Source organism: Hemicordylus capensis, chromosome 7 (assembly GCF_027244095.1).
Source record: "Hemicordylus capensis ecotype Gifberg chromosome 7, rHemCap1.1.pri, whole genome shotgun sequence".
NCBI lineage: Eukaryota > Metazoa > Chordata > Lepidosauria > Squamata > Cordylidae > Hemicordylus > Hemicordylus capensis.
In genome coordinates, this window is record NC_069663.1 from 37201862 (window position 1) to 37225808 (window position 23947).

General features: G+C 49.9%; 1 protein-coding gene across 6 annotated transcripts; it reads left to right on the forward strand.

The window, feature by feature from the left end:
* The first annotated feature begins 213 nt into the window (after nt 1–213).
* On the forward strand, nt 214–22172 carry LOC128332417 (tektin-2-like). 6 transcript variants are annotated; one of them, XM_053266660.1, is made up of 11 exons: nt 214–449; nt 545–602; nt 2260–2427; nt 3321–3446; nt 4006–4211; nt 7630–7773; nt 10677–10791; nt 18173–18280; nt 19915–20058; nt 21114–21193; nt 21732–22172. In XM_053266660.1, exons 3-11 carry the CDS (start codon nt 2272–2274, stop codon nt 21943–21945), a joined length of 1293 nt encoding a protein of 430 aa, XP_053122635.1. In that variant the 5' UTR covers nt 214–449; nt 545–602; nt 2260–2271; the 3' UTR covers nt 21946–22172. The 6 variants fall into 6 exon arrangements, with proteins under 6 accessions (XP_053122635.1, XP_053122634.1, XP_053122637.1 ...); XM_053266659.1 differs by having other exon boundaries at nt 214–382; XM_053266662.1 differs by having other exon boundaries at nt 214–382; nt 2263–2427.
* Nucleotides 22173–23947: the final 1775 nt, after the last annotated feature.

The window sequence follows — 23947 nt, forward strand, 5'->3', positions numbered from 1 at the left end:
ACTAACACTGGAAGAATAAAGAGGGGAGGAGTTTATAAAATAAGAATAAAGGGGGCAGTGAGCATGCTGGAGCAGCTCTCTCATCCGGTCCCCTCCTCTCCAGGCTGGGCCATTCCCAAGCCAGGTGCCCTGATGAGAGCACTGCAGGTCTGCCCTCCATCCCAGCCCTTCCGAGTGGCTGCCTTCCCGTCTGTCTGGAGGTCGCCATGGTTTCTCTCCTCCCTCCCTAGGAAACAATGGCAGGAGGATTCCGACCGGCTTCTTCGGCCTAGCACATGGCTGCTTGGCAACGGCATCGAGCGTGCTTAGCAACCAGGCTGATCCCAAACAGCTGCAGGAAGCAGAGCCCAAGCAGGAAGGCTGGCCGGGGAAGAGAGAGCCGGTGAGTCGGTGGAGGGGCGGGAGGTCCGAGCCGGAGGTTTCGCCCTGGTTGTGTCGCAGCGTCCAAGGTGGTCCTGCACTTCCTTCTGCACAGACCTCCTGCTTGGTACCTCGCTCTGACCTGGTTTCTGTGAACCAGCTTTCCTCCCCTCTTGTGTTACAGGTGCAGTGGGAAAAAGCTTGACTAACAAGCAGAAGGTTGCTGGTTCGAATCCCCACTGGTATGTTTCCCAGACTATGGGAAACACTTAACTTACTACACTCTTAACTTATACTAAACTCTTAACTTATGCTACATCCACTATGGGAAACACCTATATCGGGCAGCAGCAATATAGGAAGATGCTGAAAGGCGGCAATGGTAAACCCCTCTTGTATTCTACCAAAATAAAACCACAGGGCTCTGTGGGCGGCAGGAGTCGAAATCAACCTGTCTTTGGACTTCAGCTCCCAGCATGCCCAGCCACAGTGGCCAGTAGTCAGGGATGATGGGAGTTGTAGGCCAACATCTGCAGTAGGGCCAAAGTTGAGTAGCCACCCTGCAGGCCTAGCTCCACATGTGCTAAAGGATATCTTATCACTCCAGGTGGGAATGAAAGCTGGAGAAAGGGCTGCATCATTATGGTTTCTCCCCTTTTGCATTGAGAACTCTGGGGTATGAGAATGCCTGGGTCAAACTCAGACAAAGAATATATGATATGGAGCGTCAAATTGTTCCGGGCTCTATTCCTGTTGGTGTCCATTTGGGCAACCAAGTTCTGAGTTTCAACCCTGCCAGATACCTAAACCCGATAACTTCGCCAAAATACCGCAGAGCTCTGACACAGGCACAATGCAATGCCTTGCAGTCAGCAGGCCTGGAAGGGAGGTATTAAAAAATCCCCTACAAAGAACATACTCGTCTCTGCAAATCAGGAGATATTGAAACAACGGCTCATGTGCTCCTTTATTGTCAGTTTTATCAAGATATTTGGCGTAAACATATAAACCCTTTTATTAGCTGCCATCCAGGTTGTACAGATTCTTTTTATCCTGATTATCTTTTAACTGACCAGAATGACCTGAGATCTTATAATGTGGCTCAGTTCTGTTTAACAGCCAGTAAAATCCACCAGGAGTTCATTAAGCATTATTGTTGATTGATACTTATGCTCAACTATGTGCTAACTACTGTATCACAAACCTGTAGGTTTTGTAGGTTTTTTTGTTGGACTTCTGTTTGTAAATTGTGCCGGTCTGTGATCGTAATAAAGGAATTGAATTGAATTGAATTGAATTGAATTGAATTGAGTAGCCATGCTTTAGGCCTTTGATATTTTCCTTTTCAAATCAGGGCATGCCCTCGCCTCTTGCCTGCAGGCTTCCCAGAGGCCTCTGGTGGGCTACTGTGTGAAACAGGATAGGAACATAGGAAGCTGCCATATACCAAGTCACACCATTGGTCTGTCTAGCTCAGGGTTGTCTACCCAGACTGGCAGCGGCTTCTCCAAGGTTGCAGGCAGGAATCTCTCTCAGCCCTCTCTTGGAGATGCAGCCAGGGAGGGAACTTGGAACCTTGTGCTCTTCCCAGAGCAGTCCGATCCCCTGAGGGGAATCTCTTCCAGTGCTCACACTTCTAGTCTAGGATGCTGGACTAATGGGCCTTGAGCCTGCTCCAGCAAGGGTGTTCTCATGTACCAAGCTCTTTCAATGAAAAGCCCTCGGATCCAGCTGCTGCTTAGCAGGCAACCACTCCCCCCCTCCTCCTCCCTTGCTTTCTACACACAGACAATCAAGAAACGGGAGTGCTCACATCTCCCGAACGTGGGCAGGACCTCGTCCTCCTCCCCTAACCAAAACTGTGAGAACAGCCTTTCTCTCTGCTTCCTCCTTCCGCAGCAGACAGCTGCCATGGCCACTCTGAGCATGAAGCCGGGCCAGAGGTTCACCCTCCCAGACTGGTACACCAATGGGGAACTCCTCTCGACCAACGCCGAGCGCCAGCGCTTCGCTTCCCACCAGATCCGGCAGGAGGCCCGGACCCTCCGCAACGAGACCAATAACCAGGTGGGTGCCTTTGGTGTGCCCACGTGGCACATTTTGGAGTCTGCTCTGGGGACAGATCCAAGGCTTCTCACACTTCTCCGAGTGGCCCCACCCCTTAAGAGGAATATCTTATAGTGCTCACAGTTGTTTCCCATTCAAATGCAAACCAGGGTAGCCCCTGCTTAGCAAAGGAGAGAATTCATGCTTGCTACCACAAGACCAGGTCTCCTCCACTGGTCTACAGTGCTCACACATGTCTGCTCACTGCTTTCTCTCCTCTCTCCAACCTACAACCAATATCTGCTGGTTTTGGCATGGTAAGCTTTAAACATCTTAAAACACACCTTTTTAAGGAGGCTTTTTAATGCTCCTTTTTTGTTGTTGTTATATCTGATAGGTTCCTTAGCTTTTCATAATTTTCAGTTCTAATTTGAACCTAATTATGATTGTGATTGTTTAACCTGACAACTTTTTTGTTTAATTTAGTTAATTTTATTACTTTTATTGTATCTTGTGTCTATCTTATTGTTGCAAGCCGCCCCAAGCAGTAGTGCACTGGAGGGGCGGGGTATAAATATTTTAAATAGATAAATAATGAATAAATGAATGAATGAATAAGCAAGAGCCTTCATGACTTTATCTAGCAAACATTCACATGGACTGCCAAAAGCTATCCTGTCCCGTTAAGAGCTTCTAAACAATAAACAATAGCGAGGGCTCAAATTCACAAATTATTTCTGAGCTGGGATGTGTGAGCTGTATGTGCTCAAAGAACCAAAACTCACCCAGGCAGGGGACAGACAGTCTTGAGAACTTCCTCTGCCTCCTGTTCCCCCATCAAGTTGGGGCTGCCCCATGCCCACCTAGTCTGGAAGCATGATTTGAGTCAATTCCCCCCCTCCTCTGTTTCCCAGACGAAATGGGACGAGCACGACAACCGTACACGTCTGAACGAGCGAATCGACATTGTCAATCGATGTAAGGAGACCCTGGACAAATACCTGACGGACGTCGACACGGAAATCAACGCCTTGACCCAAGTATGTGGGATGACTCTGCACAAGGGGGTTGTGGGTGGAGCCCATACTGCAAACACCCCAACACAACCCCCTCTCTCTAAACAATATTCAGGTGCTATGCGGTAAGTGCAGAAGAGTCACCAGATTTGGTACTATAAGCAAAACTCAGGTTTTGGGGGATATTAGCTTTTATTTCCCCAACAAAAAAGCAAATTACTTTATGAGCCCTTGTGGCTGAGAAGAAAGAGGTACTATCTGATTAATGCTCTGAAGCGGGAGTGGGATTTGGTGGGTTTTCCCTGATCAGGTAGTGATCCGGTTCCGTGCACATCCCTACTGAAAAGCTGCTGAAAGTAAATTTAAGTGAGCATCGCAGTTGATCTGGGTTGAGATGTGAGCTAATCTCCTGGTGAAGCCATCACCTGGTTGGCTTCCCCCAGCTTCTTCCAAACTGGAAGAATCTGGAATCTGTTTGACCTGACTGGCCCACAAGCCCCCAATGCTCAAGGTCTTGTCTCCAGACCCTTAGTGTCCTGGGAGAGGAAGAGGAGGAGATCCCATGTTAGCTCTTCCCCTTCAGATGAAGGAGGCAGCAGAGCGCGCCCTGCAGGCGAAGAACTTGCCCTTGGATGTGGCCATCGATTGCCTCACCATCCGGGAGAGCCGCCGAGCCATCGATGTAGTGAAGGACCCTGTGGAGGATGAGCTGCACAAAGAGGTGGAGGTGATCGATGCGACCAAGAAGGACCTCCAGCAGAAAGTCAGCGAGGCCTTTGAACAGCTCTGGTGAGCCCAAGGGACTTGGCTATCACAGAATGGGTTGGTGTTTGGGTGTTTGGGTTTCCTGGGTTTTCCCCAACCCCAAGAGGGGTCAAAGGGTTTCATATTATTTATTTTATTAATTGGTTGGTTGGTTGATACCACCTCATATCAATGTCTTATGGTGGTTTACAAAATAAACAAAAAACCCAGAATTAAAACAATTATAACAAAGTTTAAACTATATCCTCTATAATAAAATCCCTGGTGTGCATCCGTGTCAAATGCCTGGCGTGCGTCCGTGTCTCCCTCGGCTGTTCTGGGCATGCGTGGAGTGGAGCGCATGCCCAGAACACGCCGAGGGAGACACGACCGCCGGGACCAGGCGGCCATGTTGGACTGCAGCACAGACACTTCCAACAGTTAAAAACACACACAGCCACATTGAAACACGCGCTCCGCTTGCGAGAGGGGGAAACCCGTTAGGCAGCACCGGCGGGCATGCGACCCCTGGCCATGCGACCCCCGGCCCACGCAACCAACCGGCGACCCCCGCCCCACTCCCCTTCATGGCCACCAATGCCCAGCCCGCCCCTGAGGGCTCCGTCTGGGTCCCGCAAAAATCTCACCCCCAGCCAGAGCAGACTCGCCGCTGCCTGCAGTTCGCCAGCAGCAAAAGCCGAAAAGGAGCTGGGAACCCGGTGGGGAGAAGCCGGAGGAGGCGGCGGGCTGGCAGCCGCTTAGTCAGCCAGCGAGCCGAGCGTCGAAGCCAACGAAGGAGCAGTTTCGCTCCCAGAGGCGGAGGGACGGCCGGGGGTGCGCAATGGAGCCGCAGGCCCTGCCAGGACAGCAGACAGCTGACAGCAGCGGCTGGGATCCTTGAAGATGGGGAGGCCGCGGGAGCCGGCGCGGAGGCCGCCCCAGGAAATGGCCACCGAGCCCCCGCACTGTGCGACGAGCAGCGGCGAGGCTGAGCGCCTTCCGCGGGCCATCCAGGGAGACACGCTGCCGGGCTCTGCAGCGGCGACGGTGGGGGAGGTCGAAGAGGAAGAAGCGGGTGAAGGGACAGGGCGACTCTTCAGCGGTTGCGTCCCGCTTTCTCATCAGGTAGCCGAGCACATGTACAGCAAGGATAAGGGTGGAAAGTGAGGGTGTCGGGGGCAAGCTAGGGAGAACGGGGCGGCGAGGCGAGGCGGGTCCGCCGCTTCTACTGTGCTGGGTGTGAAGGAAGGAAGGAAGAGGGAGAAAGAGAGAGAGAGAGAAGGAAGGAAAGAGGGAAAGAGAAAGAAAAAAAGAAGGGAGGGAGAAGAGGGGGAAGGAAGAAAAGGAGGGAGAGGGAGAGAGAGAAAGAAAAAGAAAAAAAGAAGGAAAGGAGGGCGAGAGGGAGGGGGAAGGAAGGAAGGAAGGAAGAAAGGAAGGAAGGAAGGAAGGCTACTAGCGCCCGTTATTTTAACGGGCTTAAAAATACTAGTAAAACAATAGGAGAACGACAAAAGAACCAACTGATCAAAGGCTTGGTAAACTAAACGCACCTTGAGTGCTCTTTTAAAACCTGCAGTGGGGAAGTAACTTGCCTAGGGAGCAAGATGTTGCTGGTTTGAATCCCCGCTGGTATGTGGAAACACCTATATTGGGCAGTAGCAATATAGGAAGGTGCTGAAAGGCATAATCTCATACTGCATGGGAGATGGCAATGGGAAACTCCTCCTGTATTCTACCAAAGACAACCACAGGGCTCTGTGGACGCCAGAGTCGACACCGACTCTACAGCACAACTTTACTTTACTTTAGAGATGGGGAAGTTCTTATAACAACAAATTGAGACTGAATCCAAATAAGACAGATGTGCTTATTGTGCGGGGTCATAACTCAGGAGATGATTTTGATCTACTGGTTCTGGATGCGATCACACTTCCACAGAAGGAACAGATGCTTCTGGATCCAAACCTCTCCCTGGTGTACCAGACTGAGGTGGTAGCCAGAGGTGCTTTCTATCAACTTTTGCTGATACGCCAGTTGTGTCCATTTCTTGAGATAAATGACCTCAGAACAGTGGTACATATACTGGTAAACTCCAGACTTGACTACTGCAATGCACTCTTTGTCGGGCTGCCTTTACACATAGTCTAGAAACTGCAGTTGGTACAGAATGTAGCAGCCAGGTTGGTCTCTGGGTCATCTTGGAGAGACCATATTACTCTTATATTAAAAGATCTACACTGGCTCCCAATAAGTTTCCGGGCAAAATACAAGGTGCTGTTTATAACTTATAAATCCCTAAACATCTTAGCCCCTGGGTATTTAAGAGAATATCTTCTTTGCCATGAGCCCCACTGCCCATGGAGATCACCTGGAGAGGTTCGGCTGCAGTTGCCACCGGCTCCTCTGGTGGCTACTCAGGGACAGGACATGCTGCTGCCCCGAGATTCTGGAATGTGTTCCCTGCTGAAATAAGAGCCTCCTCTTCTGACAACTTTTTAAAAGCCTCTAAAGACTTATTTTTTCACCCAAGCTTTTTAACTGGACTATGGTTTTAAATTGTTTTCTGGTTTTCATTTTCAATCTGTTTTATGTTCCATCCAGAGATGGAAGTTTGGGGAGGTCTACAAATTAGATAGATAGATAGATAGATAGATAGATAGATAGATAGATAGATAGATAGATAGATAGATAGACAGACTAAGTCACATGACGAGAAATAGAGTAGGAGAAGGGTCCTACCCAAGTTCGAGAGCTGTACCCAGCTGCTGAAGGAGGTAGGAGGGAAAGCCCTGCAGCCCAGCGGGAGGCAGGCTGATCATCACTGCCTGCGCCACCTCCCTTGTGTTATTACTAGCAGATGACCAGAAAATGGGAGCATGCACAGCTCCTGAACTTGGGTAGGATGCTTCTCCTACCCTTTTTCTCATCGTGTGAACGAGCCTATTATCTGGAGCATTTGCCACTGATGCTGTTCAAGAAGCCAAGTTAAAGGTGTAGAAAGCTGCAAACCAACACCTTGGAACGAAGGTGGAAGAGCTCCCAACCGAGATGCAGGAGCCATGTGCGTTCCCGAACATGGATCGTGTGGGTGGGGGGTAATGTCGGGCAGAGGACCGGGAAGTGATCGGGTGCTAGAAGCAATCCCAGTCGGGTGTCAACATCAACATCAGTGATCTGGGATTTGATGTAGGCCTGCCTGGAATTGCTTGTAGCACACATTTGTGTCCCGGTCCTCCTCCTGACATTGCACCCACTCTCACGATCCTTGTTTGGAAGCGCACACGGCTCCTGTATCTCAGCCGGGAGCTCCTCCACCTTTGCTCCGACCGTGCGTGAGAACCAGCCCCCTGAGTCTTTCTCTCGCTTAGCGTCTGCCTGTTGCACCTCCCTGCTCCCCCCTCCAATTTAGCATTGGCCTCTAGTTTGACACTGCCCCTTTTAACATTTCTTTTTTTGGTCACAGCCTCTTGCAGGAGGCTCGCCAGCAACTTAACATGGACCATCGCGGGAAAATGGAGGCCCTGGAGATCGACCGGACCTGCGTGTCCCTCAACGTCAACTCTCCCAACATCTCCTACAAAGTCAACCCCACCCGCGTGCCCATCGGGTAAGGCTTGGCCCACATCTGTCCAGGGAGCTTGCCCTCACCTCCATCCTAGCCTCACCGGAGGGCCGGTTTGCAGGGTGTGAGGGGACCACCTGGCTGGAACGGCTGCTCCGGCAGTGGCGGCAAAAAGAAACCAACCAGGCGTGTCCATCCGGCAGAGAACTGGGTGGAAGGTTCATCCCCCCATTACACAAGGGAGAGGAAGGCTGGAGACAGACCACAGGGCCATTCACACGATGATTACCAGGGTAAGAGACGCCCTCACTCGGGAGCTGTGCATGCTCCCGTATTTGATCATCTGCGAGGGGAAATCGAGGCCGGAGGTTTCTTCTGTGATCGTGTGGTAAGCAGTAGCTGGGCCGGAGGGCTTTGCCTCCTCCTGCCTGCAACAGTCGGGTATGGCTGCGGATAGGAGGGAGCCCCCTGACCGAGGGGGCTGCTGAGCACACGACCATGAAAGGAGCCTCCGACCTTGTTTCCCCCCCGTGGGTGATCAAATATCAGGTGCTCGCACAGCTCCTGAACCAGGGTGGGAGGCATCTCCCACCCTGGTATTGATCATGTGATCACCCTGCCATCTTTCAAAAGAGCTCAGCAAGGTGGTCCAGCAGAGGCCTCCTTCCCCAGGGTGTGCTTGCCCGTGTGTTTTTGCCCCTCTGCCTCTGGTCAGTTTTCCCGGTCCTGTGAACTGAGAATGGTGCCACCTCACAGGCAGTGGCTCTCTTGGGCCGCATTTAGCAATGGTCTGCCTCAAGGGGGGTTTCCAGATTAGAAGTTCCAGTTCCTGCTAAAACAGTGGTAAAATGCTTCAGCTTGGCAGGTTCGAATTGAAAACGACCCCCAGAATCGACAATGGAAAATACAGCTACTTTTTTTTTTTTTTGCAAAGGGCATACGACGTTATAGCACTAAATCGCAACGATAAAATCCATCCGAAATGTGAACGTCCCCCTGCTGACAGCATAGGGAATTGCAGAAGCACACTTAACAGATACATTGTGACACGGTTGTAGGGGTTAATCTGGAAAGCACCCAGCCTCAGTGGTTTGAGAGGTTAGGCTGGTGCAGGCAAGGGGGAGTTTCATAAGCCCAGCTATTTGCATGGAGGGGTGTGTGGAGAAGCTACCTGAGAAAACTCTGAAGGATCCTGCATTTCTCCTCTGACTTTGGAGGCACTTCAGTTCCAGTTAGGAAGGGGGCTTTGAGGGTGCAGAAGGGGCCTACTTGGGGCCCATCTGTATAGGCTGGGAAGCTGGAGGTACAACCTAAGTCAGGGTTTCTTAACCTTGGGCCCCCAGATGTTGTTGGACTACAACTCCCAGAATCCCCAGCCATGGCTGGGGATTCTGGGAGTTGTAGTCCAACAACATCTGGGGGCCCAAGGTTAAGAAACCCTGACCTAGGAACATAGGAAGCCGCCATATCCTGAGTTAGACCATAGGTCCCTCTAGCTCAGTATTGTCTGCACAGACTGGCAGCGGCTTCTCCAAGGTGGCAGGCAGGAATCTCTCTCAGCCCTGTCTTGGAGATGCTGCCAGGGAAGGAACTTTAGAGCCTAGATGCTCTTCCCAGAGTGGCTCTTTCCCCTGAGGGATAGATTGAGGGACCTAGATTGTGTTACTTGCAAAGGGGCGGAGGGGCTCAAGGCGCTTCTCTGCCCCGCAGCATCCTGTGCTCCTCATCCTCCTCCTGCTGTTCACTTGGGAGTTGCATGGAACTGCAGTGGAGAGGCTCGAAGGCAGCGGGGGTCTATCTTTAAGAGCAGGGGAGGTTGCACTTACCCCTCCTGCCACTTTCCCCCCTCCGGCATCTGTGTACCTCCCTGTGTGCCTCCCTGCTGCCCCGTTGCCCTCGTCTTCCGGATATGACCAGAAGTCCCCAACGCACCTGCGCACACAGGCACATGCACGTCCGTGTCGGCGACTTCCTAACATATCCGGAAGACAATGGCAACGGGGCAGCAGGGAGGTGTGCTGCCACCCCGATGGGCTTTGAAAAACACAGACGCTGGTGGGGGGAAAGTGGCAGGAGGGGTAAGTGCAACCTCCCCCACTCTTAAAGACAGACCCCTGCCACCTTTGAACCAGCAGAACTGCCAGTTCTTCGAACCAGTTCGAACCGGTTCCGTGCACTTCCCTACTGTTCACTGTGAAATGGGAAACCCTGGGTATGTGCCTGAGGTGGAAAAGCCAAACGGCACTCCCTTCCCCCCTCAACATGCAGGGTATCCCACTGGGAGGTTCTCTTGTGCAAGCCCCATAGAAGTGAATTGCAGGGCTCTTGTGCAGCTCCCATTCACTTCAACAGGGCTGCCTTGGAGGGCAGCCTTCATGTGTGCATCAGCGTTGTGTCTGCCCAGAGTCTGTCTGGTCTGCTGTGCCCATCAGGGAGCTGGCCCACAGGTGCGGCGTGGCTTCTCAGGGTGCACTGCATGAGTGATTCTGACAGCCATGGAAATGCCCGTATGGCTGTGCTCTCCACATTTTGGAAGCTGCTATCAAAATCCAGAATGAGCGATTGAGGTGTGCCAGGACTGGCGTTGGGTTGTTCATGCTGGTCTGAAGGCCCAAGTGGAGGAGCGGGAAGATCTCCTGCTGCCACCCCATAAGTCTCCTCAATGGGCCCTCCCCCTGACAGTCTTACTGGGCACTGGTGGGCAGTGTTCCCTGTAAGAGGGACTCCCAGATGTTGTTGACTACAACTCCCAGAATCCCAAGCGAAAGGCCATTTCAGTCGGGGATGCTGGGAGTTGTAGTCAACAACATCTGGGAATCCCTCTTACAGCAACTTGACTTCCCAGATGCCTCCTCGGATAAGGCAGCATGGGGTTTTGCCTGTGGTGGGTAGAGAGAGAAAGCAAAGCACTAAACCATCAAAGGACCTAATCCGACTGGCTATTGCAGATCCATCACTGCGGAGCAATGGGACCAGTACAGCCAGTACAACAGGGACCGAGCCGAGGCAGAAATGAAAGCAGCTACCGAGTTGCGGGAAGCCATCGCACTCACCATCGCCCAGGTAAGCCGCTCTGACTCCTGCTGGCTCACAATAAGCTGCTGGTGGTGAGGTTAGAATTAGGGATGTGCAAAAAATTTCGGGCACAGATCGATCTGTGCCTGAAATGAGCAATTTCGGGTGATTCGGGGCCGAACCGAATCACCCCCGATGCCCCCCGATATTTTTCAGGGCCGAGCCGAATCACCCGAATTTCGGGGCCAAAAAATTCAAGTGATTCGGCTCATGACTGATTTTTGGGGAATTTCTGAAGTTTTAGTGACTTTGGGGCAGTTTGGGGGGATAGCATGGGATCTGGGCAAATGGAGTGGGGTGGGGTGGTAGTGCATAATGGGTGCAGGCTACCACCCCAATTTCATGGGTATTGGGCAAAGGGCTGATTTTTGGGGAATTTCTGAAGTTTTGGTGTCTTTGGGGCAGTTTGGGGGCAGAAAGTGGATCTGCCCCAAAAGAGTGGGGTGGGGTTGTAGTGCCTAATGGGTGGAGGCTACCACCCCAATTTCAGGGGGATTGGTCAGAGGGCTGATTTTGGGGGAATTTTTGAATTTTTTGTGTCTTTGGGGCAGATTGGGGGCAGAAAGTGGATCTGCCCCAAAAGAGTGGGCTGGGCTGGTAGATAGTGCCTAATGGGTGGAGGCTACCACCCGTCCCCAATTTCAGAGTGATTGGGCAGAGGGCTGAATTTTGGTGAATTTCTGAGGTTTTTCTTCATAAGGTGTGCTAGATTGATTCATTCATTCATCATATTCATAGTAAGTGAGAGTGTGAAAAAGTGAGAGTGGGGTCAAGAGTTGTTTGACTGAAAAAAAATCTCTTTTGCTATCATAGAATGAGAATGTGCAAATTCTCATTCTATGATAGCAAAAGAGATTTTTTTCAATTAAACAACTCTTGACCCCACTCTCACTTTTTCACACTCTCACTTACTATGAATATGATGAATGAATGAATCAATCTAGCACACCTTATAAAGAAAATCCTCAGAAATTCACCAAAATTCAGCCCTCTGCCCAATCACTCTGAAATTGGGGACGGGTGGTAGCCTCCACCCATTAGGCACTATCTACCAGCCCAGCCCACTCTTTGGAGGCAGATCCACTTTCTGCCCCCAATCTGCCCCAAAGACACCAAAAATTCAAAAATTCCCAAAAAATCAGCCCTCTGACCAATCCCCCTGAAATTGGGGTGGTAGCCTCCACCCATTAGGCACTACCACCCCACCCCACTCTTTTGGGGCAGATCCACTTTCTGCCCCAATCTGTCCCAATCTGCCCCAAAGACACAAAAACTTCAGAAATTCCCCAAAAATCAGCCCTTTGCCCAATCCCCCTGAAATTGGGGTGGTAGCTTCCACCCATTGGGCACTACCACCCCACCCCAATATTTTGCCCCTGGGCCCCTTTCCCCCCCGAATCAATTCAGATTCGGATTCGGATTAAATCCGAATCCGAACCGAATCAAGGGTGATTCGGGTGGCCCAGATTCGGGCACAAAACAGAACAGGGGTGATTCGGTTCGGGTCCCGAACCGAATCACCGAAAATCCGAATTGCACACCCCTAGTTAGAATGGCTGCAAGACCACAAGGCGCAGCTGCATAATTCAGGCGGGTTGGTTGTTTAGTGTCCTGCCATTTAAAAACCGGAATGTTCCTCTAGTCAGAAAATCAAGACAACGTGACCTAAAGGCATGAATGTTGATGCGGAGAATCTTCTCAGTGAGGGGCATAATTGGATGGAAATTATTTCAGAGAAATATGATGAAGTGTGGATAAATTATAGCTGTTTAAAGAAATTGCATTAAGGGTACCCTGCTTGCAACCAATTTCCCCCCTTATTGTTCAGAAGCCCAGTTTGCAATATTCTGCCTTGGTCACACTCTAGCAACATCTCTAGGACTGCTGAGAAATGGAGCCCAGGATGGGACAGTGTAGATGAAGTAAACCCCGGAATCAGATTCCCAGAGAGAGCCAATTAATCTCAGAGTGCTTCGCCTTCAGCCAAGTCAAACCTCACTCCCTGTCTCTCTCCAACACCCCCACCCCGAAGCCAGCTGTGGCTGTAGCCTAGCTCTCTCAGAGGTGGTTACCCCCTGTCTGTACTGCTGCTGCTCTGTAGCTGGGAGCTCACATGCAAAGAATTCCCTGCATGTAGAAAGCTAGTATATCTAGAGATGCAAAATTTCTGGGAACTTTGAAGCCATGGGTGGGAAAACATTTTTTCTCTAGCTTTTCAAAATAAAACAGAAAGTAATGAAATACTGGGGGAAATTGAAATTTATGCAATATTTATTTTCTTATCAGATCTAAACTTGCTTTACTACTTTAAGAATTCTAAATGCACTGCATATAACAGGAGGGAGGGAAGCCAGGATACTGGACGTTTCCTACTGCCTCGGCCGGACTCTCTCCCCCGTCCCAACCCCAGGACATCAGAGACAAACTTCTGTGGGAAGAGAACGCCTAAGAAAGGGAGGGAGGGAGGCGAAGACGTCAGATGCCTTGCTCCTGCTGGACTTTTCATTTGCTGCCATTGTTTACAGTGGGTTACTGTATCTGCTCCATCTTATCAATATTAACTTCAGTTGGTCCAAAATGTGGCAGCTAGATCGGTCTCCAGGGTTTCTCAGACAAACCAGATCATGGTTAAAACAACTGTGTTGGCTGCCAATAGGTTTCTGGGCAAAATACAAAGTGCTGGAAATTACCTTTAAAGCCCTAAAGGGCTTAAGACCAAGTTACCTGGGGGAGCGCCTTCTTCTGCATGACCCCCACAGCACATTAAGGTCCTCAAGAGAGGTCCGTCTCCAGATGCCGCCAGCTCGTCTGGCGGTGACTCAGGAGCAGGCCTTCTTTGAAGTCGCTCTTGGGCTATGGAATGCACTCGCTGTAGACATTTGTGGTTTATCATCTTTACCAGCCTTTAAAGGGGCCCTTAAGACACATTTTTTAGCCTGGCTTTTAGTAATTGTTGAAAGTTTTAAATTGTTTTAAATTGTTGTTTCAGTCGCTGTTTTGTTTTGTTTTGATTGTATTTATTTGTGTGAACCGCTTAGAGCCTTTGCAGTACTGCCTGACTGCAAAGGCTCTAGGCAGTTCACATTAATTAATTGATTGATTGATTGATTGAAAAAATTATCAGCCACTTTGGGGACTCTGGTCAAAAACTGGAACAGAAATCTGCAAAAGAAATAATGTAGCACATAAAAAATGTACTCTTGGGTAAACTGATGAAATTGAAAAGTATAAATGCCCTTGTTTTATTCAACAAATATATCTGATACTAGAGAGAGCGCAGCAGCAAGCTGCCGCTGCCAAAGATTTTACTCTAGCCAGTTGTAAAGATAGAGGTAGGAGAGGGGAATAAAATCTGAAAATAGATGCCATCTATTGGGAAGAAAAGTAAATTTTTATTACCTGGATTTAGAAGCATTCTTCTCTCCATAGTGGGTAATGGTGACATTCTCCAGAAACAGAAGAAAGGGCAAAAACTTGCAGCATGGCTAGCTTAGCAAAGGAAACAGTGAGATTTGTGGACCACCACTAACAACCCTTCTTTCACACAGTTTCTAGCTCTCTGGGTGGGAGCCAAGTGGAATTAGGATCTACTTGCAGCACAATGTTAAGGCCTATGAGTAAATCTTTACCGACTTTGGTTTGGTTTTTTATTTACGATCAAGGATCAGATACATCAGATACTATTATTTAAAAAATACAGTCAATAACCAGACAATAATAACAGCAATAGATGCCAAACAATCATCTAAAACTTTAAGAAAGCTTAAAAAATAACCACAATCCTTCTAACTCGGGCCATAGCTTGCAGACAGCAAAACAATATTTTGTAACCTTTAAAGAAATGGCATCATTATTATCAGACAATAAAATCTGCAAATAGAAAGCATCTAAGTGCCCTGGATATTTTGACAGCAATAGTAAGATTAATCAAGCCCGAGCATCTCTGTAATATGGGCAGTACAATCAAACATGAGCAGAAGAGTCAACAACTCCAGCTCCACACGAGCAAACCCCTGGTCCCATAAGGAACCTCCTTGAATTTGCCTTCAAGAACAGCAGTAGGTAAAATATTAAATCTAACTAATGTCAAGGCTCTTCTTAGCTTGGGGACCGTGATGGAATATAAATATCTAGCAGGTCTCAGCAGAGGAGAACCGCTGCTAAGAAAAACATCTCTTGGTAAACTGGCTATATCCTCTTGGAGGTGTAAATATATCAAAAAAAACCGGTATAAAAATGGTACTCCACAAACTGGGAGTGCGTACAGCTCCTGATCTTGGGTAGGACACATCAGATTTTATACCACTACCTTTTATACCACTATCTTGTCCTACCCAAGATTAGGAGCTGTACGCACTCCCTTTTTGTGGAGTACCACAGTATAAAAGCGGTATAAAAATGCACTAAATAAATAAATAAATAATAAATAAAATAATAAATAAATGTTGCACCAATATTCTCCTGGCTTTTTCATAGCCCATATTACGGAGTTCAACTTTATAGCAACCCGTTGTTGGCCGGGCAAAGTCATTTTGCATTTTTAAAAATTATTTACAGCTTTTCCCCAGAATATTCCGGTGTATAAAGTAGTGTATTCAGCTACTTTAAGTGGCAGGATTGTTTATGCAAAAGTTGGTATCTGTAAGTAATCGGGAAGCATGGCCTTTTTTTGCCCAAATTCACAAACTCTTCAAAAAATATCATGTTTATATGCATAGGATGTTTTTTTATTAATGTGATTGCAAAAGGGGAGTAAAATAATAGTCTGCTATGTGTAAGACTGCAACTTCAATAATTATTCAGTTTATTGGGAAATTACCATATATGATAAATGTGGATCATAGTAAATTTGAATCTGAGAAAGAGTTTCTGCTTCTCTGGGGCATGATGTCATTTTTTAAAATTATTGATCTGATTACTGAGTGCTAAAAATCTGTTCAGAACAATCTATATATTTAATTCTCTTAGGCGTACCAGTCGCTAATCCCATGTGTAGCAGCTCTCGTGAGAGAGCTGCTGATTAGCGATGGGGACTGCGGGGTGGTGGCGGGGGGAGTGGCGACACAGCAAATGGCCAGCCGTGGGGGGGGGGGAGGCGGTTGGCGGACAGGTGACCAGCCCCAGCAGGCGGGTGGCCGGAGTGGCCACAACTGGAGGGCGGGCCCGGCAGATGGGCGGCTGGAGTGGCCGCAAACAGCAGGTGGGCCCGGCGTGCTGCGGCGATGCACATGCAATGGAATATGGTTAATGGAGTGCTCACTCCGTTAACCTCATTTAAAGGGAGGGGGAATAAGGTGGGCTAGCCCCCTTAGGAGCACCGGGTTCACCTGCGAGCCTGGTGGTTCCAGCCACCCACGGGAAGTGGGCTAAGCTCCCTTAGCCCGCTTTCTGTGGATTGTGGGAATAGCCTCATCATCTCATACTGTGCGGGAGATAACAATGGTCAACCCCTCCTGTATTCAACCAAAGCAAACCACATGGCTGTGGTCGCCAGCAGTCGACACCAACTCAATGGTACAACTTTACTTAGTTTACCTCCCTTTGCGGGTGTAAATGGTACATAGGAGGAGCAGTAGGGGTCAGAACCATGGCAGGGGCTAGAGAAGACCAACTCTTTCCCTGCATGCTATTTACATCAGAAAAGGCTACTATGCTAAGGCTTATGAATCACTTGTAGTTTGGCCCTGACATACCAGTTTCCAATTTAGGGCACTTTTTTCTGCCATCTAACTGGCACAGCCTCAAAGCTCAGTTGTATTATTTCTATGGAAATTAGGCCCACCCTCTGGCTGAATTAGACCTATCCCCACACTCTGATAGGTAGGGCATTCCAAAAGCTTGAGAGAGATTGGAGTGCTATCCAGCTCCTGAGGTTCAGGAAATGGATGAAAGGGATGTCTGGGTAAGCCATGACCCAGCCAGTCAAACTCGGGGTGGCATAGCTGAGTGTGCTGCAGTGTAGTGGTTAGAGTGTCAGGCTTTGAATGGGGAGACCCAGGTTCAAAGACATGAATGTCATGGGACTCCACAAGAATGTGCCAATTGCACATGCACAGCATAATCTTCCACACAGCATGGATAAAAGTGGGGCACCCATAGGGCTGTTCTCACAATCATTACAAGTTCTCACAGTCATTACAATCATCATAATCTGACGTGTCCTACCCAAGATCAGGAGCTGTATGCACTCCCGTTTTGTGACTGTGTGTGGGTTAAAAAATAATGGAGGAGGAGGGGAAAGTGATTGTGTGGGAGGCACTTTTAGCAAGGTAGGAGGAAACGCTGTCAGAGTCTGACCTACCTCCCACACAATCACTTTCTTCTCCTCCTATGTTGCTTTTAGCTCACAGACAATCACAAAACATGAGCACTTGCAGGTCTCAAACTTGGGTAGGATACTTGTCCTACCCTCTTAATGAGCATAGAAATGGCACAGCAGCGAAATGACTTGACTAGGAAGCCAGAGGTTGCCGGTTTGAATCCCCACTGGTATGGAAACACCTACATCGGGCAGCAGAGATATAGGAAGGTGCTGAAAGTCATCATCTCATATTGCACGGGAGGAGGCAATGGTAAACGCTTCCTGGGCGCTTTCCTGATTAGCTGCTCAACAGCAGCAAAATGCTTCCATTCAGGCAAATCACATCCAAAACGTAAACAGCAGGGGGAGCATTCTCGTGAAAAGTAACAACCCGAATAAACAGCAACTTTTATGATGCCGGATAGACGACATCTTAGCACTACATTGCAGTGATTAAATTCGAAACAAGGTATTAGAAATATGAACAGCACCCCACTGTCCGCGTAGGGACTGCAGTGTCACAACACAGGAAGTGCGGAAGCACACTTCTGAGATACGACATGACCCCGTTGCAGGGTCTAATCTGAAAAGTGCCCTGTATTCTACCAAAGACAACCACAGGGCTCTGTGGTCACCAGGAGTCGATGGCACACACACACACACACACACACAAACTGACTTGACAGCACACACATACACACACAAACCAGCCTCATCTATGCTACTCCAGGCTATTTGCAGGAAGGGTGGGAGAAATGGGCCATCTGCCTTGAGAAGGAGGAAGACTGGAAACTTTTCCCAGGGTCACTTTTTCAGGCGGTTTCAGGATGGTGGTTTGAAAGAGAGCTTCCTGTTTGTGGTTTGGATATCTCTCCTCCTGGTCCACAGATTGGTCAGGTTTTTGTGTTTCCAGTATCTCCCTAACCCATTGAACCAGCTGCAAACAGTGAGGCAATAGGAAATGTTCCTAGGCCCTGGGCAGTGATGCCTCTCTCAGACCCCTTTCAACTGTCTTAGGAACGATTATCTGTCTCCATCCTAATCTTCTGCACGGCCTTTTCCCTCTAGACCGACAATGAGCTAGAAGCTCAGCGCACGGCCTCAGAGTTTGCCTTCCAGAAGAGGATCCATGAACTGGAAAGAGCCCTTGATGAGCTGAGGTGGCAGGAGAAGAACGTGAGTCTTTGGCTCACACTGGAGAGCAGTGAATGTACAAAGACCCAATGCTGAACTTGCAGACATGGAGTGAACTGAGTGTAGATTATAACTTGGAGGCAAAGCATGGGGGTTCTTTTCAAGGTTTCATAGGAACGTAAGAAGAGCCCTGCTGGATCCCCTGCTAACTGGGCAAAGAGGCACCTTTTAAAAGTGGTGACTCTATTGAGCAGGGGGAGAGCAACTGGCCCTATCCATCCCCAGCACAGCATCCCTCCAGTGGCTGTTGCTGGTGTTTATCTTATATTTCTTTTTGGGACAGTGGAACAGTTTACAAAATTTCAATGTTATGATCTGCTTTCTCACCACCTCCACTGCCCCAGCCTCCACTGAGAGCTGCTGTAGCTATTCACTGCGGGAACCGGTGGCGGTAGCTGCCCACGCCCCCCGCTTCCCACCCCCCCACTGGTCTGGTGTCCTAGGAGAGCTCCTGCATCCACCTAGTGCACAGGCTGGCCCTGCCCTGATCTCCAGATCTCCCACCTCCCACATTTTACCCAGATTTTAAGCTGTGCTCCATCTACAAATCTCAGCTCGTGAAAAAATGCACAGGAAAATAGCATATTCTTCCTCTTAGACAAATGCCCTTTGATTGGCTGCTCTTGGAGGCTTTACACACTGGGCTTCTGTCTCGAATCTCCTTCAGAACAGAGTGTGTGCATTCACATGTGAGCCAAACTTACCCCGAAGTTCCTTCCAGATCCTTGAACCCACTCCTCTGGGCTTTGTCTTGTGAATTCTAGCTTATCTTGAGGTATTTCCGGATTTTTAAAATGCCGGTTTTAAGCTACTTTTTCTGAAACCGCCAGAGCAGATGCGGAACAGGGAGAGGCACTGATGTACAATCATTAGCATGATAAGAGGCATGCTCTCGTCAGAAATGCAGATCTATCTCTGTAAGGAGCTCTCTCTCTCTCCCTGCACCTCCCATTGGCTAGAAGGGAAACACTGATGCCTGCCATGTGGACTTGTTTCAAAAGAAAATCGAGAGCAGAGGGGAGGGGCTGCTTCCCTCAATGCCACGAGTGTACTTCGAAGTGGCTTTGCTTAACATTTACCCCGAAGCCTGAAGCCAAGTGCGAATCCCAGGGGAGAGATGCCAAAGCAATACACAAGATCAGGAAAAATGGCAATTAGGTCCAAGGTCAATAATATGTAAACTACAAAGATCTATAAGGACTCAATGTCACCTGGAATCACAAGACTACATGATCCCATCGACACATGTCTGAGAACTTGTAATATATTAAGACATTTAAAAAGAATCCTTAATAAGTTTTAAATGATTGCATGCAGCATCATTAAGCATTATTATTAAAATACCTACGTATATGCTTATCTTTTGTAGTTTACATATTATTAACTTTGGACCTAATTGCAGTTTTTCCTGATCTTGCATATTGCTTTGGTTTACCTTTTGGATCAGGTTTATACCATGTTTTGTTTTGTGTATCTCGCTGAGAGATGAACTGCGGTGGCCACTTTTCATATTGCTATTAGGGGGGAAGTGGTCAGGTTTATTCTGGGCACTCAGTGAGGCATTGTGGTCAACCAGCGACCAGCCCATCTTCCCACTCGGTCCTTGATTTCTTCAGACCCTGGAAGAAATTGCCGAGATGGAGGAAGACATCCGGCGCCTGGAGGAGGATCTCCGGAGGAAGGTGGCGAACCTGAAGCTGGCCCACACCCGCCTGGAGACCCGGACTTATCGCCCCAACACGGAGCTGTGTCGTGACCAGGTATTGTGAGCCGAAGGGAGGCCGTCAGCTCACGCATACGCTTCTAAGCATCTGAAGCGAACCTCAGTCATTGGCCCTGTGAGCACAGGGTTTCTCAACTCACAGGCTGGAAAATGGTTGCTGGGTCTGGGAGAGAAGCACAAGAGGAGGTGGGGGGGATAAAACTCCCCCAAAGCCCCCCCCCATAATAGCCCAGTTCAGGTATCACCTAAACCAGAGGTTCCCAAGTTTGAGCCCCCAGATGTTGTTGGATGACATCTCCTATCATCCCCAGGCACGAATGGAGAACGGAATATTTTGGCTTTTGTTTGAGAATAAACCATATGAACTTGGAATTAAGCAGAGCTAGACTGAGCCAGAATATTAGCGAGATCCTGGCTTGCTCTTCCTAACTCTAGTTAGTTTACAAACGGCAGTTCCCCAAGTTTGTATGTGATGCAGCACTTCAGATTATTCTAAAGTGAAAGCGACAGCTTCTCGTCCTCTTGCGGAGGGGGAGCGGGGCGGTCCTTTCGTGAGGCGAGGGAAGGCGGTCGCCTCAGACAGCAGATTATGGGGGCACCAGCAGGGCAGCGAGGTGCCTCCCCCCGGTCAGAGCAGCTCTTGAGACCAACCCTCACTCGCAAGCTTGTTTGCCAGGAGTGCCTTTCACACTCTTTGCACAACTTGGAAGAGGTGCAGGAGAGAAGAGGAGGCTGCTGGCAACCATCCCTCCTCCCCGCCCCCTGCGCCACTTCCAAGCTTGCAAGGGTCGGTTTGGGAGAGGGGCTGCCCCCCACCAGAGCTACGGGGCAAGGCAGCACATGGTTGCCTGGGCCACACCACCTTGGACCCCTCCCCCCCGAGTGGGGGAGCATGCAAGCCTGAGTCTTGGGCAAATGGCTGGGCCTGGGGCTGCTGCAGCCACTGGGTGGTGCTGGCGGCAGCCAGACGAGGGTAGCAATGGGGGGGGGGAAGCAGGGCCGGCTTGGGGGCAGCCACATCCAGCCTTTGGGGAGAGAAGCCCCTGGCGCGTCTCCTCCACTCTGATGGCCTCTCCTGTCCTTGGCTCTCAGGCGCAACACGGCTTGACCGACGAGGTGCATCAGCTGGAAGGCACCATTGCCGCTCTGAAGCAGAAGCTGGCCCAGTCACAGTACGTCCCTCCGTTTCCAGGCGTTTCTTAAAAGGCTGGGCAGCGTTTGCTCCTCTGGCGGCTCAGGGCGATCTTGCCTCAGGGAATGCTCCTATTTCTTCTTGTGACCATTTGTCAGGATCAGCTGGATTGTAAGAATATCTAGGATTTGTACTGGGCTTTTTGAGTGTGCAAAGCATTTCACAGGTATAATAATCCTTACTACTACTACAACCCTGTAAGGTAGGCCAGTAGGATTTCCCCCATATTGCAGCTGAGGATCATGTGTAAGTGGTCCTGGGGTTGATCATTTTAGGGGGAGACCCTGCCACGAGGGGAGAAATCCTTTGCGATTACTGTCTTTATCAATGTAGCTGCATCTGCTGCAAATATGATCCGAGAGACTTCCATTGAAAACTAAGTGCTTTTTTCCATGGCCAACCGCCAGTTCCGGCCACATAAGGGCAGGTTTTTGAACAATACCGATAAGGGGGTCCGAAGCTTTGATTCAGCGATCCCTGGGGTGAGCCCCTGATCCCCTCCTCTTGGCTTCCCACAGGGACGCCCTGGACGCCCTCTACAAGCACCTGCACCGCATCCAGACAGACATTGGCTACAAAACCAACTCCCTGCTGCTGGATAACAAGTGCGTGGACAGCAGACGGAAGCTGACGGTCCCTGCTGAGAAGTTTGTGCCCGAGGTGGACACCTTCAACTGGACCACCAACCGCACCCTCTCGCCCCTCAAGTCCCGGCAGCTCGAGCTGGCCTAGCGAAATGGCACCGGCCGTCACCCTGACAAAGGAATTGGTTGGAAGAAGAGGCACTGCTGCCCCCCATTTCCGTGCCAAGGCGAGCGGAAACACCCCGTCCTGGCATGACCGCGGTTCCCGGCCTCCCCTCCTTCCACCCCCTCCCAGAGTTGTAGAACCGCCCCTTGTTTGACTCTCTTTACCGTCTGCAAAGGTGTGATAACGAATAAACCCATCTCCACTTCTGAGTGCTGCTGTCTTCTGGCCACTGCTCTGCATGCAACACCTTCCTGGCACTGCCGGTTTATGTTTAGGTTCCCACCCGGCTTTTCTTCCAGGGTGGAGCTCAGGGTGGGGGGCAGGAGGCTCCCAGGCGACCTCCCATCCGGGGTACTGGCCAGAGCGAGGCCTGCATAGTTTAAAGCAACTGGATCATGTGAGGCAGAAAATCTGTTTGGCATCCCCTGGCCTACTAATGAGCACGTGGCTAAGACCGCTGGGAAGTGGTGTTCTTGCGCACACCTTTCAAGGAGGAGGAAGTCGAGACGATCCTACTAGATTGCCCCCTGCCCCACAGGACAGTTCTCCGTGGTCTCTCTCATCTTGCTGGCACCTAAAATCTATCACTGCAGCGGCTGCTTGTCGTTGAAACCAGGTTTGGGAGGGTGGGAGAGCATCCTTTGATCCTGATGGGTGCCTGTGAAGTAGGGATGTGCACGGAACCGGCGGCGGCTGGTTTGAAGGCGGGGGTGTGTGCAACTTTGAGGGTGGGGAGGATGCACTCCCCCCCGCCGCCGTGTTTCCCCTGCCAGCATTCGGTTCCTTAAATATCCCCCCGGGGCAGCAGCATACCTTCCTGCCGCCCCCTTCGCTACGTTTACCAGAAGTATCCGGAAGTAGCAGATGCGCCTGTATGCAACATGCGCAAGTGTGCACATCATCAGGAACTGAGTGCTGGTGGTGGAAACAGTGGGGGGGGGGGAGTCCATCCTCCCCCGCCCTTAAAGCTGCAGGCACATACACCTCGCTGTCGAACCAGCAGAACCGGCCGCCGTTCGAACCAGTTTGGAGACCCATAAAGTTCAGAGGCCCGTTTAAAATATTTATATCCTGCCCTCCAGTGCAATACTGCTTGGGTTAACCGTCAAAACCAGTAAAACTTAAGGGGCCTCCGAACTGGTTCTGTGCGCAAACCAACAGTGAAGGGCTTCGATCCACACCACCTGGGACAGACTAAAGAGGTTTGGGGGGGGGCAGAGGCTGTTGAGGCCCTGGAGGAGGAAGAGCACCTCTGAGGGCAGCAGACTCTGACTTGAGCGTCAAGAGCTGCAGCAAAGCACCAGAGAACCAGCTGCTCTGCCTTAGCCGCAAGTGGGAGGCAGTGGAGGCGCTTTGAGACCCACAGCAGAGAGAGACGCACTCCTTTATTCATATATATCAGGGCTCCTCAAGCGTGGTGTAGTGGTTAGAGTGCTGGACTAGGGCTGGGGAGACCCGAGTTCAAATCCCCATTCAGCCATGAAACTAGCTGGGTGACTCTGGGCCAGTCACTTCTCTCTCAGCCTAGCCTACTTCACAGGGTTGTTGTGAAAGAGAAACTCAAGTATGTCGTACACCGCTCTGGGCTCCTTGGAGGAAGGGCGGGATATAAATATAATAATAATAATAACAACTTTGGCCCTCCTGCAAATGTTGGCCTGACTGATTGTTTGATTAAGTGCTTTCAAGTCGATGTCGACTCATGTGGTTTTTTTAGTGACCTTATTTTAGGGTCACTAAAAGTTTTTAGTATTTTAGTGACTCTTAGTGACAGCAAAGATTGATTCTCTCCAGGATGATCTGTCTGCAACTTGGCCTTTACGGTCTCTCAGTGGTGCATCCATTGCTGCCGTCATCGAGTCCGTCCACCTCGCTGCTGGTCGTCCTCTTCTTCTCTTGCCTTCAACTTCCCCCAGCATTATGGACTTCTCAAGGGAGCTGGGTCTTTGCATAATGTGCCCAAAGTAGGATAGTTTGAGCCTGG